This window comes from Salmo trutta, chromosome 16 (genome assembly GCF_901001165.1).
Source record: "Salmo trutta chromosome 16, fSalTru1.1, whole genome shotgun sequence".
Lineage (NCBI taxonomy): Eukaryota > Metazoa > Chordata > Actinopteri > Salmoniformes > Salmonidae > Salmo > Salmo trutta.
The window spans coordinates 27,350,664-27,368,049 of NC_042972.1; the positions used below are offsets into that span (position 1 = coordinate 27,350,664).

At 40.6% G+C, this 17,386-nt stretch overlaps 2 protein-coding genes across 4 annotated transcripts; one reads left to right on the plus strand and one right to left on the minus strand.

Moving 5' to 3' along the window:
* The first annotated feature begins 1,714 nt into the window (after nucleotides 1-1,714).
* LOC115150451 (probable Bax inhibitor 1) lies at nucleotides 1,715-12,398 on the plus strand. Of its 3 annotated transcripts, none has more exons than XM_029693752.1 (10): nucleotides 1,715-1,828; nucleotides 3,351-3,449; nucleotides 7,654-7,762; nucleotides 7,997-8,117; nucleotides 8,756-8,804; nucleotides 8,900-8,997; nucleotides 9,252-9,331; nucleotides 9,507-9,607; nucleotides 10,255-10,330; nucleotides 10,615-12,398. In XM_029693752.1, the coding sequence occupies exons 2-10, from the start codon at nucleotides 3,394-3,396 to the stop codon at nucleotides 10,636-10,638; spliced, it is 714 nt and encodes a 237-aa protein (XP_029549612.1). In that variant the 5' UTR covers nucleotides 1,715-1,828; nucleotides 3,351-3,393; the 3' UTR covers nucleotides 10,639-12,398. The 3 variants fall into 3 exon arrangements, with proteins under 3 accessions (XP_029549612.1, XP_029549610.1, XP_029549611.1); XM_029693750.1 differs by lacking the exon at nucleotides 1,715-1,828 and adding an exon at nucleotides 2,098-2,322; XM_029693751.1 differs by lacking the exon at nucleotides 1,715-1,828 and adding an exon at nucleotides 2,098-2,322 and having other exon boundaries at nucleotides 10,618-12,398.
* Nucleotides 12,399-13,433: 1,035 nt separating this feature from the next.
* LOC115149794 (ly6/PLAUR domain-containing protein 1-like) lies at nucleotides 13,434-16,363 on the minus strand. Its single transcript, XM_029692625.1, has 3 exons — nucleotides 15,684-16,363; nucleotides 13,834-13,971; nucleotides 13,434-13,663 (listed from the first exon to the last, which is right to left on the minus strand). The coding sequence occupies exons 1-3, from the start codon at nucleotides 15,733-15,735 to the stop codon at nucleotides 13,434-13,436; spliced, it is 420 nt and encodes a 139-aa protein (XP_029548485.1). The 5' UTR covers nucleotides 15,736-16,363.
* Nucleotides 16,364-17,386: the final 1,023 nt, after the last annotated feature.

A 17,386-nucleotide genomic window follows, 5' to 3' on the forward strand; every position in this document is an offset into this window, starting at 1 on the left:
GACTAAAATAAGGGTTTCAAAAAAGGTCCAGTTGCCAGGACCGCAAATACAAATTCCATCTCGACACCGTTGCCCTAGATAACACAAAAAACTATACATACCTCGGCCTAAACATCAGCGCCACAGGTAACTTCCACAAAGCTGTGAACGAGCTGAGACAAGGCAAGAAGGGCCTTCTATGCCATCAAAAGGAACATAAAATTTGACATACTAATTAGGATCTGGCTAAAAAATACTTGAATCAGTTATAGAATTCATTGCCCTTCATGAGGTCTGGGATCCGCTCACCAACCAAGAATTCACAAAATGGGACAAACACCAAATTGAGACTCTGCATGCAGAATTCTGCAAAAATATCCTCTGTGTACAACGTTAAACACCAAATAATACATGCAGAGCAGAATTAGGCCGATACCCGCTAATGATCAAAATCCTGAAAAGAGCCGTTAAAATCTACAACCACCTGAAAGGAAGAGATTCCCAAACCTTCCATAACAAAGCCATCACCTACAGAGAGAGGGACCTGGATAAGAGTCCCTTAAGCAAGCTGGTCCTGGGACTCTGTTCACAAACACAAACAGACCCCACAGAGCCCCAGGACAGCAACACAATTAGATCCAACCAAATCAAGAGAAAACTAAAAGATAATTACTTGACACATTGGAAAGAATTAACAAAAAACTGAGCAAACTAGAATGCTATTTGGCCCTAAACAGAGAGTACACAGTGGCAGAATACCTGACCACTGTGACTGACCCAAACTTAAGGAAAGCTTTGACTATGTACAGACTCAGTGAGCATAGCCTTGCTATTGAGAAAGCTGGCTCTCAAGAGAAGACAGGCTATGTGCACACTGCTCACAAAATGAGGTGGAAACTGAGCTGCACTTCCTAACTTCCTACCAAATGTATGACCATATTAGAGACACACATTTCCCTTAGATTACACAGATCCACAAAGAATTCAAAAACAAACCCAAATTTGATAAACTCCAATATCTACTGGGTGAAATCCACAGTGTGCCATCACAGAAGCAAGATTTGTGACCTGTTGCCACAAGGGCAACCAGCGAAGAACAAATACCATTGCAAATACATCAACTATTTATGTTTATTTATTTTCCATGTTGTACTATTTGCACATCGTTACAACACTGTATATAGACATAATGTGACATTTGAAATGTCTTTATTATTTTGGAACTTCTGTGAGTTTAATGTTTACTGTTCATTTGTATTGTTTATTTCACTTTTGTTTATTATCTACTTCACTTGCTTTGGCAATGTTTCCATATGTTTCCCATGCCAATAAAGCCCTTAAATTGAAATTGAATTGATATTAGAGAAAGGAGTAGCTCTGGCTAATGTATGTAAAGAAGCTGCAAGATTGTTCTACTCAAGATAGACCACAGCATGTCGTTTCAAATGAGAACAAATAAGTCATAGAGGGTAGAGCCAAGCACGCATGTATTTGATAGAACGCTAAACAACGCAATTTTTAAATAAACTTTTGCAAAGGTTAAAATCTACAAAACTCAGTCCACTCTGTTCGTAACAGATTCTAGTTTTGGCAAAAGTAAACGTTATTGAGATCAAATGTTTCATTGATGAGAACCTTTGCATAATTCCGACCAAAATCCATCTCACTCCATCTTCTCCCACTGGGCTTCCTCTTATCGCCATATTTGGTAATGAGCGGAAACGCCAACCGGATGCTTCACACTTGTACTTTCAGTGAAATATCTGGCTCATGTGTGGAAACAGCTTGCCTTTCGTTAGCTATCTAAAAATCTATCTGTTGCTGATCGTTGTGCAAATATCACCATCAGGTAATTTGTATTATATATAAAATGCAGCTATCCAGAAAGTTGTAAACGACACCTGCTCTTATGTTCGTTTTGACGTCTGATAATGAAAAGCCAGAGAAGGGAAAACGTCGTTAGCCAATGTCGATGCTAACATAAACTAGCTAGTTAGTGGGCTTGTTCGACATCGCAGCCAACAGTGCAGGCGGCTACCTACTGACTGATCTAAATAACTGCCCATTAAAATGTGTAGCTCTGTCAGTCAATTCGCCCATGCTACATTACGTTTTTGATGCTCTCGAACACGGCCAATGTTGGCTAGCTAACGTTAAATGGTTGACTTTCTACTCACATTTTATTTATCCATAAAAATGATCTAACGTTATCCTGTTACCTGGTTTTTATTTGAAGGTTTTTGGTTAGCTATATTACAATGGGCAACTGTAATTCATCGGAGTGAAGTTAACCTTACACGAAACGGGGAACAAGCTAAGTTTGTTTGCGTTACGCATGATTGGGTAAGGGCCTTCGTTAGCCAAGTTAGCTAGGATAGCGTGCTGGCATTAGACGTCTGGCTATCATTACAGCGCCCCCTTCAACTAGCCATCTGTTTGGGAGCATCTAATCGCTAGCAATCTTAGTTTACGATTACATTAAATAGCTAGATACATTAACAATGTAATCTGAAATGAGTTAGTTAGCTTCCTCTATCCTCTTCCACCACTAAAATAACTTGCCGCGTTCATGTACTAGTCGGAACTCGGAAATGTACGACTTGCTTACTGGTTGTAGTTATACTCGTGCCACGTTTAAACAGTTGGCAAGTCGTACAATTCCGAGTTTCCTAGTTCAGACTAGTAAATGAACATGGCAACTGTCATTTTGAATCAGTGCGTATGTGGCCTGATGTAACTGGTCAATTGTCGACTCGTGTGCGATTACGACAATGTTTCATTACGTTTGACAAAAGTATTGACTATTTGTTTACTGTAGGCCTAATTGCCCGTCATAGTTTGTTACCCTCGGGGATTTTGGCCAAGGTGTATTAGCGAACAGTAGCTGTGTGTTAGTTATCGGTAAGCAACTGTTGCTACAGTAGCTAAGTAAATCTGAAACGTAGCCAGATATGGTCATGGTGAGACCGAGTGCTGTATAATAATTGAACTCAGGAAGCCCCTTACCCACAATCCTTTACAACCAAGTCAGTGAAAAGCTAAACCCCATACAATACCTTCGTAATGCCAGGCTAATCAAAACACTAATTATTGCTTTGCATAAGAGGAGGCTACATTCGTTCAATTTCAGACCCACACAGTTAACGTTAGCTGTCTATTTGATCTGCCCAAGTATGTGATCCATAATATAAAGAATGAAGTGAAAAAAGTACTTTTGGCTCGTGTGATTCAGCCAGACATTCTTTTCACTTTCATTCCAGGACATATAGCTAGTAAAAGTTTTTCTTAATTAAGAAGGCTGTTTTATTTCAAGCCATTACTGTACTAATCAACAGTAATGCCTAATGTCCATCACATATGTTTTGTTTCAGGAAATTTTACTCCAGGGACAGGGTCCAACCAAGTCCAGACAAGATGAACATGTTTGATCGAAATATACATTTTGATTCCCTTTTTAAATTTTCCCAAATGTAAGTAACTTGCTTGGTTTATTATTTCCATGCACTATCTGACAACATTAAGGAGACTTACTGGCATCATTAGTGTCGTCATCATGAGTCAGTCATTGAACAGAAGCAGTCTGTACTGGTCACTAACAGGCTTTGCTGCTGTTGCAGGCATTGCTGTGTTACTAAATTACAATATGACTAGATGAGTTGGACATTTTATGTTGAAATACATTTTCTGTAGAGCTAAACCTGTTCCTCATACAATAAAAACTCTCCCCTTGATCTCACCTCCTGTTCCACTCAGGCTACAAGCATACCTGATTCTGAGTGGGTGGGTTGGGTGTAGTGATAGATCAATTAATCTGTTGATGTTAGGTTTTGTGGGTGTTGCATGTGATGTGCACTACCGTTTAAACGTTTGGGGTCACTTAGAAATGTCCTTTGTTTTTGAAAGAAACACATTTTATTTAAAAATTTTTGTCCATTACAATAACATCAAATTGATCAGAAATGCAGTGTAGACATTGTTAATGTTGTAAATGACCATTGTAGCTGGAAACAGCTGTTTTTTTTATGGGATATGTACATAGGCGTACATAGGCCCATTTATCAGCAACCTTCACTCATGTGTTACAATAATGCGTTGTGTTAGCTAATCCAAGTTTATCATTTTAAAAGGCTAATTGATCATTAGAAAACCTTTTTGCAATTGTTAGCACAGCTGAAAACTGTTGTCCTGATTAAAGAAGCAATAAAACTGTCCTTCTTTAGACTACTTGAGTATTTGGAGCATCAATATTTGTGGGTTTGATTACAGGCTCAAAATGGCCAGAAACAAAGAACTTTCTTCTGAAACTTGTCAGTCTATTCTTGTTCTGAGAAATGAAGGCTATTCCATGCAAGAAACTGAAAATCTCGTACAACGCTGTGTACTACTCCCTTCATAGAACAACGCAAACTGCCTCTAACCAGAATAGAAAGAGGAGTGGGATGCCCCGGTGCACAACTGAGCTAGAGGACAAGTACATTAGACTGTCTAGTTTGAGAAACAGACACCTCACAAGTCCTCAACTGGCAGCTTTATTAAATAGTACCCGCAAAACATCAGTCTCAACGTTAACAGTGAAGAGGCGACTCCGGGATGCTGGCCTTCTAGGCAGAGTTCCTCTGTCCAGTGTCTGTTCTTTTGACCATCTTAATCTTTTCTTTTTATTGGCCAGTCTGGGATATGGCTTTTTCTTTGCAACTCTGCCTGAGACATGAGAGACATAGAGAAGATTAAGAGATATGTGCATGTATATACAGTTGAAGTCGGAAGTTTACATACTTTGGTTGGAGTCATTAAAACTAATTTTTCAACTAGTTCACACATTTCTTGTTAACAAACTATAGTTTTGCAAAGTCTGTTAGGACATCTACTTTGCGCATGACACAAGTAATTTTTTCCAACAATTGTTTACAGACAGATTATTTCACTTATAATTCACTGTATCACAATTCCAGTGGGTCAGAAGTCAATTTAGTGTATGTAGACTGTGCCTTTAAACAGCTTGGAAAATTCCAGAAAATATTATCATGGCTTTAGACGCTTCTGATTTGAGTCAATTGGAGGTGTACCTGTGGATGTATTTCAAGGCCTACCTTCAAACTCAGTGCCTCTTTGCTTGACATCATGGGAAAATCAAAAGAAATCAGCCAAGACCTCAGAAAAAAACATTGTAGACCTCCACAAGTCTGGTTCATCCTTGAGAGCAATTTCCAAACTCCTGCAGGTACCACATTCATCTGTACAAACAATAGTATGCAAGTAAAAACACCATGGGACCATGCAGCCGTCGTACCGCTCAGGAAGGAGACGCGTTCTGTCTCCTAGAGATGAATGTACTTTGGTGCGAAAAGTGCAAATCAATCCCAGAACAACAGCAATGGACCTTGGGAAGATGCTGGAGGAAACGGGTACAAAAGTATCTACATCCACAGTAAAATGAGTCCAATATCGACATAACTTGAAAGGCCGCTCAGCAAGGAAGAAGCCACTGCTCCAAAACCGCCATTAAAAAAAAGCCAGACTACGGTTTGCAACTGCTAATGGAGAAATAGAACTGTTTGGCCATAATGACCATTGTTATGTTTGGAGGAAAAAGGGGGATGCTTGCAAGCTGAAGAATACCTTCCCAACCGTGAAGCACGGGGCTGGCAGCATCTTGTTGTGGGGGTGTTTTACTGCAGGAGGGACTGGTGCACTTCACAAAATAGATGGCATCATGAGGTAGGAAAATGATGTGGATATATTGAAGCAACATCTCAAGACATCAGTCAGGAAGTTAAAGCTTGGTCGCAAATGGGTCTTCCAAATGGAAAATAACCCCAAGCATACTTCCAAAGTTGTGGCAAAATGGCTTAAGGACAACAAAGTCAAGGTATTGGAGTGGCCATCACAAAGCCCTGACCTCAATCCAATAGAACATTTGTGGGCAGAACTGAAAAAACGTGTGCGAGCAAGGAGGCCTACAAACTTGACTCAGTTACACCAGCTCTGTCAGGAGGAATGGGACAAAATTCACCCAACTTATTGTGGGAAGGTTGTGGAAGGCTACCCGAAACATTTGACCCAAGTTAAACAATTTAAAGGCAATGCTACCAAATACTAATTGCGTGTATGTAAACTTCTGACCCACTGGGAATGTGAGGCAAGAAATAAAAGCTGAAATAAATAATTCTCTCTACTATTATTCTGATATTTCACATTCTTAAAATAAAGTGGTGATCCTAACTGACCTAAAACAGGGACTTTTTACTATGATTAAACGTCAGGAATTGTGAAACTGAGTTTAAATGTATTTGGCTAAGGTGTATGTAAACTTCCGACTTCAACTGTGTGTGTGTGTGTGTGTGTGTGTGTGTGTGTGTGTGTATGTATGTACACTGCTCAAAAAAATTAAGGGAACACTTAAACAACACAATGTAACTCCAAGTCAATCACACTTCTGTGAAATCAAACTGTCCACTTAGGAAGCAACACTGATTGACAATAAATTTCACATGCTGTTGTGTAAATGGAATAGACAACAGGTGGAAATTATAGGCAATTAGCAAGACACCCCCAATAAAGGAGTGGTTCTGCAGGTGGGGACCACAGACCACTTCTCAGTTCCTATGCTTCCTGGCTGATGTTTTGGTCACTTTTGAATGCTGGCGGTGCTTTCACTCTAGTGGTAGCATGAGACGGAGTCTACAACCCACACAAGTGGCTCAGGTAGTGCAGCTCATCCAGGATGGCACATCAATGCGAGCTGTGGCAAGAAGGTTTGCTGTGTCTGTCAGCGTAGTGTCCTGAGCATGGAGGCGCTACCAGGAGACAGGCCAGTACATCAGGAGACGTGGAGGAGGCCGTAGGAGGGAAACAACCCAGCAGCAGGACCGCTACTTCCGCCTTTGTGCAAGGAGGAGCAGGAGAAGCACTGCCAGAGCCCTGCAAAATGACCTCCAGCAGGCCACAAATGTGCATGTGTCTGCTCAAATGGTCAGAAACAGACTCCATGAGGGTGGTATGAGGGCCCGACGTCCACAGGTGGGGGTTGTGCTTACAGCCCAACACCGTGCAGGACGTTTGGCATTTGCCAGAGAACACCAAGATTGGCAAATTCGCCACTGGCGCCCTGTGCTCTTCACAGATGAAAGCAGGTTCACACTGAGCACGTGACAGACGTGACAGAGTCTGGAGACGCCGTGGAGAACGTTCTGCTGCCTGCAACATCCACCAACGCCACGTTGCACCACAGACTGTCCAGGAGTTGGCAGATGCTTTAGTCCAGGTCTGGGAGGAGATCCCTCAGGAGACCATCCGCCACCTCATCAGGAGCATGCCCAGGCGTTGTAGGGAGGTTATACAGGCACGTGGAGGCCACACACACTACTGAGCCTCATTTTGACTTGTTTTAAGGACATTACATCAAAGTTGGATCAGCCTGTAGTGTGGTTTTCCACTTTAATTTTGAGTGTGACTCCAAATCCAGACCTCCATGGGTTGATAAATTGGATTTCCATTGATTCTTTTTTGTGTGATTTTGTTGTCAGCACATTCAACTATGTAAAGAAAAAAGTATTTAATAAGATTATTTCTTTCATTCAGATCTAGGGTGTGTTGTTTAAGTGTTCCCTTTATTTTTTTGTGTGTGTGTGTCGGTGTGTTCCTCATACAGTACAACTCTCCCTTCTGTCTCAGCTCCCGCTCCACTCAGCTGCACCTGAAGAATGTCTACTCCAGCCTGGCCCTGTGCATGTTTGTGGCTGCAGCTGGAGCCTACGTCCACGTCATCACCAGACTATTCCAGGTAAACGGAGATGGTGGTAGCCATAGGAACAAGTACAACCAAACTGAAGCACTCTATTAGTGTGTTGTAACTATTAAGAACGCTTAAGTGTGTGTGTGGAGTTGGGGGTAGATTTCACAAAAGAGGGCCATATAACATATGATTGTGTGGTAATATTTTGCATTAACTGGTGATTGACAATCACCATTTATCTTATTACATTATAACTGTTGCTGTGTGTTTTATGTCCATTAGGGTGGGCTGTTGACCATGTTGGGCTCCCTGGCCATGATGGTCTGGCTGACGATGACCCCCCACTGCCCTCAGACGGAGAAGAAGAGACTGGCCATCCTCTCTGGCTTTGCCTTCTTCATAGGTAATCTCTTGTGGACAGATCTACGTAAATATAACTGGTAACGTAGAATCTGTCGGGAAGGAATAGGACGCGTAGGATAACGAGCAGCAGTAGTTTCGTTGTTTGGGTTATCCGTCACTGGTTATTTGGACAGTCATGATTTCGCAGGTGTTAGCATTTTTCGGAAGGGGAGGGGACATTCAGCCCGTAACTTGCAAAGAGGGTGGAGCTCCTCGTTCCGCTTCCGCTCTTTGTTTTTGCATCTCTTGATCCCTTCTCTTAACACCTATGGACCCAGAACTTAATTGAGCAGCTGCCCAATTACACAAGACTTTACTTCTGGGTTAACCAAGGTTACTTGACAGGTAACCTCATCTGCCTCATAGCGCTGTCAGAAAAGGGCCTACACAGTGTGTGTGTGTGTACTTGTTCACTCACCCTCATGCATTTTAAAAGCTTTGGATTGGTGCAAACATGGCTGGAAGGAGTTGCCACCATATTCCTTACACCAGTCCATTCCTTTTAATAGATCCTTGAGGGGGAGGGTATGAGTGCACACTTCCAAAGAAGGGTAGAGAATCTGAACGCAGCCTATGTATTTTTAGCTATTCTAATGGTCATGTGCTGCTGATTTATGTTATTTTTTTTCTCCATTCCAGGTGTTGGTTTGGGCCCAACCATGGATTACATAATCTCTATTAACCCAAGGTAAAATGACAATAATGATCTGTAAGTAGCTAGTTTCCTTTTGACTGAAGGTTTTTTCTAAATGTTTCTCATATCTGCTCTCCTTCTCCAACCAGCATCATAGTTACAGCCTTCCTGGGGACCTCCATCATCTTTGTGTGCTTCACACTGAGTGCTCTCTATGCCCAGCGTAGGAGCTTCCTCTTCCTCTGGGGTAAAGTGTTGTGTGCTGCTAACCACATTGTGTAATGTAAAGGAATTGAAACTATAGAACGTAAACTCGTACAGCTTGACGTGCTACTAGGTCAGATACATGGAGAAAATAGTCTAGTCATTACCAGTGTCCTGGAGTTTTATGTTTACATTTTTTATTAAGGGACTGAAACTAACCACTCCGGTTTTAGTGAAACTGTAGTGTTGTACAAAATAAATGTTACTAAATTAAAATATCCCATGTCTGCCTTTCAGGTACTCTGACGTCCGGATTGTCCATCCTGCTCCTGGTCTCTTTCCTCAACATGTTCTTGGGGTCTGTCATGTTATTCAAGGTAAGAGGAAAACAACCCACTATAGTCATGTTTGCATTGTTTTGAATAATAATAATAATATTATACACAGTGCTGTCCAACACTACTCTTCATGGACTTAGTTATAGTATGACTTACAGAATGTGTGCTAGTTGTCATTTTCACCAATCAAGCATTTCTGTTTTTGTGTGTGTAGGCTCACATATACCTTGGCCTGGCCATCATGTGTGGATTTGTGCTGTTTGACACTCAACTCATCATTGAGAAGGCTGAGATGGGAGACAAAGACTACATCTGGTAAGACTGCACTCTCTGGACCTGGTGAAGAGGGTGGGGGACTAGTTGTTGAAACAGTCTTTTGCCATTGTGATCTGGAATTTAGAAACGTGCGTGGGTGTGTCTGTCAGGCCATGCAATCTTTCCTTATCTAACACAGTAAAACAGAGTAGGGTATACATGCAATCTTTCCTTATCTAACACAGTAAAACAGAGTAGGGTATACATGCAATCTTTCCTTATCTAACACAGTAAAACAGAGTAGGGTATACATGCAATCTTTCCTTATCTAACACAGTAAAACAGAGTAGGGTATACATGCAATCTTTCCTTATCTAACACAGTAAAACAAAGTAGGGTATACATGCAATCTTTCCTTATCTAACACAGTAAAACAGAGTAGGGTATACATGCAATCTTTCCTTTTCTAACACAGTAAAACAGAGTAGGGTATACATGCGATCTTTCCTTATCTAACACAGTAAAACAGAGTAGGGTATACATGCAATCTTTCCTTATCTAACACAGTAAAACGTAGAGTATACAATGCAATTGCTACGGACTTGGTATTATGTAGAATGTGTCAATAGCTTGGCTCTTTTACAATTAACTTTTCAAGTGCTTTAGAAGATATTTGTTAACTCTTTTCTCTCTTCACCCTATTGAAGGCACTCTGTGGATCTCTTCTTGGACTTTGTGACCATCTTCAGGAAGCTAATGGTTATTCTGGCCATGAATGAGAAGGTACAATATTGGCAAGGGTGCTCTAACACAGTGCATTTATTTTAATGTAGTATACCAACTATACTATATTTCCACTAACTCTTATACACATTGCTATGTTTTAAACAATCTAATAACATGCACATAGGACCAGAAAGCATCTTAAATACTATGTATGATTAACCAGCATATTGTACCTTGTAGTAATCTTGTACTTTGCACTGCCAGGTTAATAATGGTTTGAGGTTAGGTGAGAATTTGTCTGTTTTATGTAGAGCTGTATTGTAAATATGTTATTTACTTAGCAGGACAACAAGAAGAAGAAGTAAATTAAGTGGAGGAAAGATCTGTGACCTGGAATTGCTTCTGGTACATTCGCCTTAACTGCTTGATTATTATTCATTATTTAGACCATGATTTGATTTTGTTCTTTGGTATATTGTCTTAATTTTTAGGAATCGATTGGTTGCATTTGGAATTTGACTTTGGCATAAGGTTTGATGTATTTGAGCTTTAATGTAAAGGTCTAGAAGTCCCATTTTGAAGGGACTGTGTAGTTGCTTTGTGAAGTAATTAACACAGACTTATTTTGATAGTTATTTTCACATTGTGTGGTAACAAGTGTTGAGGAGACAATTATCATTTTTTTCTTTTCCATGTGAACAATGCCTCAAATTATTAAAAAAGGCCACTTTTTATATACCTACTGATAAGTACAATAACAGTTTGCATTTGTGGGACCGCTTCAGCAGCTGTAAATGTCATGGAAATGGATACATTTACTGCAAAGAGGATGATAATTCTGTGAATATTATCTGTCCAGTTGGGAATTCTGCCACTTAAATACCCCCCCACCTCCACACCATATTCGTCTCATAACGATGACATCGCAGGATTTCAGCGTTGTGATGAAGAACATGAGTTCGTAGGGTGGTCATTTACATGGTTTATCATTGTTATTAGCATACCGGTATAATAAATATGACTACTTCTGTTACAGTACAATCCCTTTCGAAGATTTTTTTTTTTTTTAATGGCCGTTAACTGATCAGAGTAATTTACTGGTTTCATTTAAGGCGTTGTCTTTCTCAAAGTCAGGATGCTCTTACATCAGTATTTTTATTTTGTCATTTAGGGGATGTTCTCAGAGTTTTTTATAAGATGCAAACGATTGCGTTCGAGGATTTTAATCATGTTAAATATCCAGACCTGGCCCAAAGCACCTCAATCAACATAAAAAATGATTGCTATAGGAGTTGTATGGTAATTGCTGGTGGTGTTGTCCGCTATGGTGTCTAGAAAGTGATATCTATTGATAGACTTGTGTTGAAGTGTAATATCTTTTTCCAGATATTTATTTTGTCAAGCTTGTTCTGTCTTTCCCCTACTAAAAAAGATTCAGTGCTTGAAACAGGTGAACAGTAGAGAACCTGTTTCATGTGCTATGGATTTTATTTTATGTATTGAGGTGAAATGAAATAAATAAATCCCACTCATCTTAATGGAATGTCCAGGAGTAACAAAATTGATTTACAAGGTGCACTTAGTTTAATTGAGAAGTAATCTCTTGTGACAGGGGTTATGGGATTAATTGAGAAGGTATGGCATTTCTGCCATATCCAAACTATTCCAAACTAACTAGTCACTGAAGCACATGGCATAGCATCCAATTACCAGTCAGAACTAGTCCTCTTCTACCCATTAATTCTGCGTCCTTGGCTAAAGGATGAGCTGTTACAAATGTTTCTTCCTTGATGTTGAGGGGAATCAAGATGCAGGGAAATTAATGGTTTCCATTCTGATATGGGTCACATTCCTTAGGTTTTCAACATTGGTTGAATGAAATTGAACAGATCTATCTGGCAGTCAAAGATCCTCCCTGCTATGCACCTCAAGGCTTTATTTTCTTAGAAGTGCCAATAACAATACAGGTTTACCAAACGATCACCTATTACTTTTCATCTGAGGATTTTACGGTTTCAAAAATGAAATGACTGCTCTCTTATACTGTGAAAACTTTTGCTTTTCCAGGAATTGCTGTTGTAAATCTGCTAAATTAATGTAAGAATAAATATGTGTTAAAATAGTTTAACTCAATGGGACTTGTAATTTATGTTCATTATAAAAAAAAATGTTATGGGTTGCAAAGTATCACACCCATCCCTATGGGTTTTTAATCCTTAGTCTATTGACGCACCTGTGCATCAATCTAATTAACATGATAAAAAAATCCACATCAAAATATGTCAGTTTAAGATAGAGATTTTTTTTGTTGCATGGGCTGCGTCTCAATCCACCACATCAGCCTTCCAAATCTGCGGTGGAAAGTGGCTACAGGACTGTTAGACCAGGAGACATCCCAAAAATTGGTATTCTCACAAAAACCTCTGTAGCATCCTAACAGTTTGGCCTTTAACTATTATGACCACTCTCAGGAAAGAGTCCCGTGGGACTCGCCTGAAGTCAGTACCTCCGATGTGGCAACTTCTGTCTCTACCGTCCAAACTGTTTGGACAACAAACTAAAATGCGAATTTGCTCTACAACACCCACAAGTGTCACGGGACTTGTCTCAAGGTAACACATACAAATGAATGGAGGTAGTTTTGTGGCAACAAAAAAAGCGGTTAAATATGTACAAAAATATATATATATATATATATCTCCTAGATATTAGGACAGACACTTTAACCATATTCCTTATGATTTATTTTCAGACTGTCTTTTTTTGCCATGTATGAATGTGTTATTCAATGTGTTTCTATGGGCTACAGTAGTAAAGGCCAAATTCAATATTTAGTTTTTGAAATATTTGTTGATACATACAGTGGTCCTAAAGTTCAAAATCAAATTGCTTAATGATCCATGGTATGAGCATCTTAAAACAATTATATATGTTATCTTTGTAGACACCCCCCCCCCCCTCCTAATTTCTCATGTTTTTGTCACTCTTTTTGGTCAATGGAGCCATGTGTCAGTCAGCCCTGTTGGTAGATTGTAGAATCTCTGTCCACAGTAGACAGTTTTTTCCAGTCATCTCTCAGGGCAGTGTCTGTTGGCTCCAACGCAAGGCACCTCCACACCTGAGAACCTTCTGTCCAATCCAGCCAATACTAGTGTCCACATCAGGGAAGTGTTCCCATGGCAACAGTGATGATGAGGAGGGTAGTGGGTCTGGTGGGAGGATGGGTGGGGGCCAGGGAAATCCTGGGGGGGCGGGGTCCGTTGCAGAGGGGGGTGTTACAGCAGCTGATGCAGACAGAGCCCACCCGACCCGGGACGCAGAAGGACTGATACCCTGCTGATACGATCAGACAGGTGGAGAAAGAGGCACAGGTCTTCCTGTAGGACACACCTGGAGAGAGGGAGAGAGAGAACACTGAGACATCAAAGCCTTGGCCAAGCGTTACACATGTCAAAGGGTGCAATTTTGTTATTGTAAAACATTTTTTTATTTTTTATATTACTATTAACCCTACTAGAATGGATTCCGACTTGACAGCAAAAAAAGTCCACCAGGCTCACCATTTTCACCCACAATCACCTCCTTCTGACAGGCATTCTGGATGTTTGCTGTGCAGTTGACAATGAACTTTGGAGCTGAACAGTCATTGTCCAACAGAGTCTCTTCACAGTGGTAACACTGCATCTGAAAAGGCCAGCCTGACACACACGCATGCTTAAAATACATGGAAGGAAACAGCTAGTTATGGTGCAATACAACATGGAAGCGCATTCGTGTTGCCAAGCAACGTCCATGGAGATAAATGCAGTGCAGAATATCCAGAAGAGGGAGCCATTTCCTTCTGCTGATGCCTCTATTCCTTCTCTAATACATAGACATGACCATTGGCTAGTGCCCTTTTCAATTAGCATGGGTTTAAACCCTCTAAAAATGCCACAGCCACTGCTTTTTAAATTACAGTGTTTCTCGTTTTAACACCATATTATTATGACCACTGTCTCAGCAAAAAAGGGGGAGATCATCACATGCACCTTCAAGTTTGAAAGCTTTCCAATCACTGCCCCTATACAGAGAGAAGCATTAGTATTAAGAATCCTTGGCAATCAGTAGTCACCCAGCTACTGTTCAACAGAGATGTTTGGAGTTGATCTGTTGTTCGTCCTCTGACTATCTGGGCTGGATTGATGTTTATTTATTTTACATTTATTTAAACAGGGTGTCACCAATGAGACCACGGTCTCTTTCGGAACGGAGACCTACACATACATAAAAACAAACGAAATACAGTACAACAAACAATCAAGAAAAACAGCCACATTCCTCAGCAAATAGTTCCCCAATTAATATTTTAAATTGCCCAAGTGTTATCAGAGCATCCAATTGTAGTGTATTTTGTAATTGGTTCCAGCAATCAGGTGGATTAAAACAAAACAAAAATTACGTATTTCGGCGGAAACCCGAGGAACGTCAAGAGTTAACCAATCCTGTGAGCGGGTTTTGGTTTCTCATGTTTTTTTAAACTTTAATAACGAAGTTAGGTAAATTGGAAGCTTGTGTAGTAGGGTTTTTTAAACAAAAAGAGAGTAATGAGTTGATCTACGGTACTTTAATGAGGGCCAGCCAACCTTTTGATACAGGATGTAGCGGTGAGTATTAAAACTGTCACCAGTGGTAAAAGGAATGGTGCTATGGTAGACGGCATCCAAAGGTAGCAGAGGCTGCTGCAATCTGTTATGCCAGCATGATCTGATGGGTATTGCTTGCAACTCATGAACTACATTATAGCAGCACTTTGTAAAACACATATCTCTATACAGCTCCACTATTTTGAAATTGTATTACTATTTTTCTGTGTGATTGCATCCTATATGCATGGTTCTACATTGATCTGTCTGTCTGTCTGTCTGTCTGTCTGTAGGGTCATCTGCCATAAAGAATAATCCAAAGTGGCCACACATACAGTATTATTATTGCATTATCCATATTTCAAACAAAGAGATTAACTGGTCTAACTATAGGCTAATGCTGTTGGAGCAGAAATGATTCATGCGTCTGTCTAAATGACAGAGACTGGTTTCATGATTTTGTGTTTATGACAGGTTGTCTCAGACTTCAAGGAAAAATAATTTAAATAAATCATTCACTTCTGTCAATGTTCGTAATTGTGCATGGTTAGTTTAAATTTAAAACGATTGCATACATATTTAGCCTACATTTTAGTTTAGAAAGTAAAATAAAATAGATCTGTGAGAAGCCTTCCCACGCGTAAAGGCTATATTCTTAATTTGAGAGATTTTAGGGCACCGAGGCAATAATTGAGAAATTAATCAATACTGGGGATTGCAAATATTATACATAATATAAATAAACCTACACTGAAATGTACAAAAGAGAAACAGTAGATATGTACCTGAGCAGAGGACGCATCCACATAGAGAAGCGAGGAGAACAAACGATTGCATCTTCCATAAACTCCATCAAAAGGTTACTTTGTCTCCAAAAAATATTACGCAAGTGTAAGGTTAGCCTCGACTTTAATTCACGCCTGATAAAGTATAGTGGAAGCAGTAATATCACCAGTAAGCGTTCAGTAGCCGAAATTGGTTCCAGTGGGTGGGCTTGCGTTTCCTAACTTTGATGTGGTGAGTGCGCTCTTGTGGGCAATCAATCTCAGAGTGCTGTGTGTAGTGATGTACAATTCGCAAACGATTCGTTCGCTTTGAACAACTCTTTTTACTGACTCGAGAGTCATGAGTCATTTTTCTGAGTGACTCGTTCATTTTAGTCGTACATTGACCTGCTAGTGCTGGTCGCAATGGGCCCTACAGAAGGATTAAGAGCACATGTATGCTTGATCTGTAAATGTGTCCGGAGACTCCATTTGGAGGGTGTGACGCAATTGCGAAGCTTCCAGAGGCATGCAGAGGCCAAATTGTGCTCTGTACTGCATCGCGATGTGCAGCTCCTACATTTTGTAGGGCTCTGCATGACGAATCCGACGTCTGAAATGGCCGTATATAATTTACTGTGATACAGCCAAAAAGACGTCAGGGCTTTCATACTTCTTGCGCTTAGTGGAGCAGAGCTATTGTGAAGGAAGTTGTCAAGGAAGCGAGTTTGTGTTGAAAGGCGCTTCATGGTCAATCTGTTTGCTGCATTTAGGGTGACACTGCCTATGCAGAAGTCAGGGCATTCATACTTCTGGCACTTCGCCGAGCAGCACAGAGCTGTTGTGAATGAAGTTAGTTGTCAAGGAAGTGAGTTTGTGTTTATACAGGACGTCCCGCCCTCACCTACTGTCAACCAATCATGTCAACGCAGCGCTATTGCCCTCCACATTGTTACAACATTTGAGAGAAGCACGGCGATACTGTATGGAGCTCAATTTGGCCTCTGCGTGCCTCCTCGAACGCATCACACCATCCATACAGCACCGCCGACCATTTTTTCAAATCAAACATAAATTGGCTCTTATACTGGACCTCCCACCACCAACTACCGTCAACCAATCATGTCAATGCGGAGCTATACTGAGCCCTCTGCATTGTTACAAAATTTGAGAGGCGCACGGTGATGCAGTAAGGAGCTTGATTTGGCCTCTGCATGCCTCCACCGACTTCGCATTGCACCCTCCATAAGAAGCCTCAGACGACATTTTCAGCTCAAGCATAACACAAATGCAAACGTCTAGCAAGTCAAAGGTTGCGAGTTCGAATGTCATCACGGACAACTTTAGCATTTAACTAATTAGCAACTTTTCAACTACTTACTACTTTTTAGTTACATTGCAACTACTTAGCATGTTAGCTAACCCTTCCCCTAACCTTAACCCTTTTAGCTAACACTTCCCTAACCTAAACTTAACCCGAAATAAAAGTCCCAACATTCAACCTTTCTTCAATTGTCCATTTCACTGTCAGTGTTTCTTTTCTTTCCTTGTTTTTTTGACCGGTATCTGACGGGTCTCTTCACAGGTTGCCCCGGTAACTTTTGGTGACTCTGTAGACCTAAGGGTTTTTGGTGTGGTTGGAGGATCACCAGTGTGGTTTGCTTCCAACTCTGGTTCTGGGGTAGCAGATGGCAGACATTCCACTAGAACATCAGACCCCTTGT

Excerpts from the sequence above, each read along its gene's own strand:
- LOC115149794 (XM_029692625.1), bottom strand. The coding sequence starts at position 15,735 with ATGCAATCGTTTGTTCTCCTCGCTTCTCTATGTGGATGCGTCCTCTGC. Across the intron at positions 13,972-15,683 it reads TGGATGCGTCCTCTGCTCAG|GCTGGCCTTTTCAGATGCAG; the intron begins GTACATATCTAC and ends CGTGTGTGTCAG. Across the intron at positions 13,664-13,833 it reads GGTGATTGTGGGTGAAAATG|GTGTGTCCTACAGGAAGACC; the intron begins GTGAGCCTGGTG and ends CCCTCTCTCCAG.
- LOC115150451 (XM_029693750.1), top strand. Across the intron at positions 8,118-8,755 it reads TGGCTTTGCCTTCTTCATAG|GTGTTGGTTTGGGCCCAACC; the intron begins GTAATCTCTTGT and ends TCTCCATTCCAG. Across the intron at positions 8,998-9,251 it reads GAGCTTCCTCTTCCTCTGGG|GTACTCTGACGTCCGGATTG; the intron begins GTAAAGTGTTGT and ends TCTGCCTTTCAG.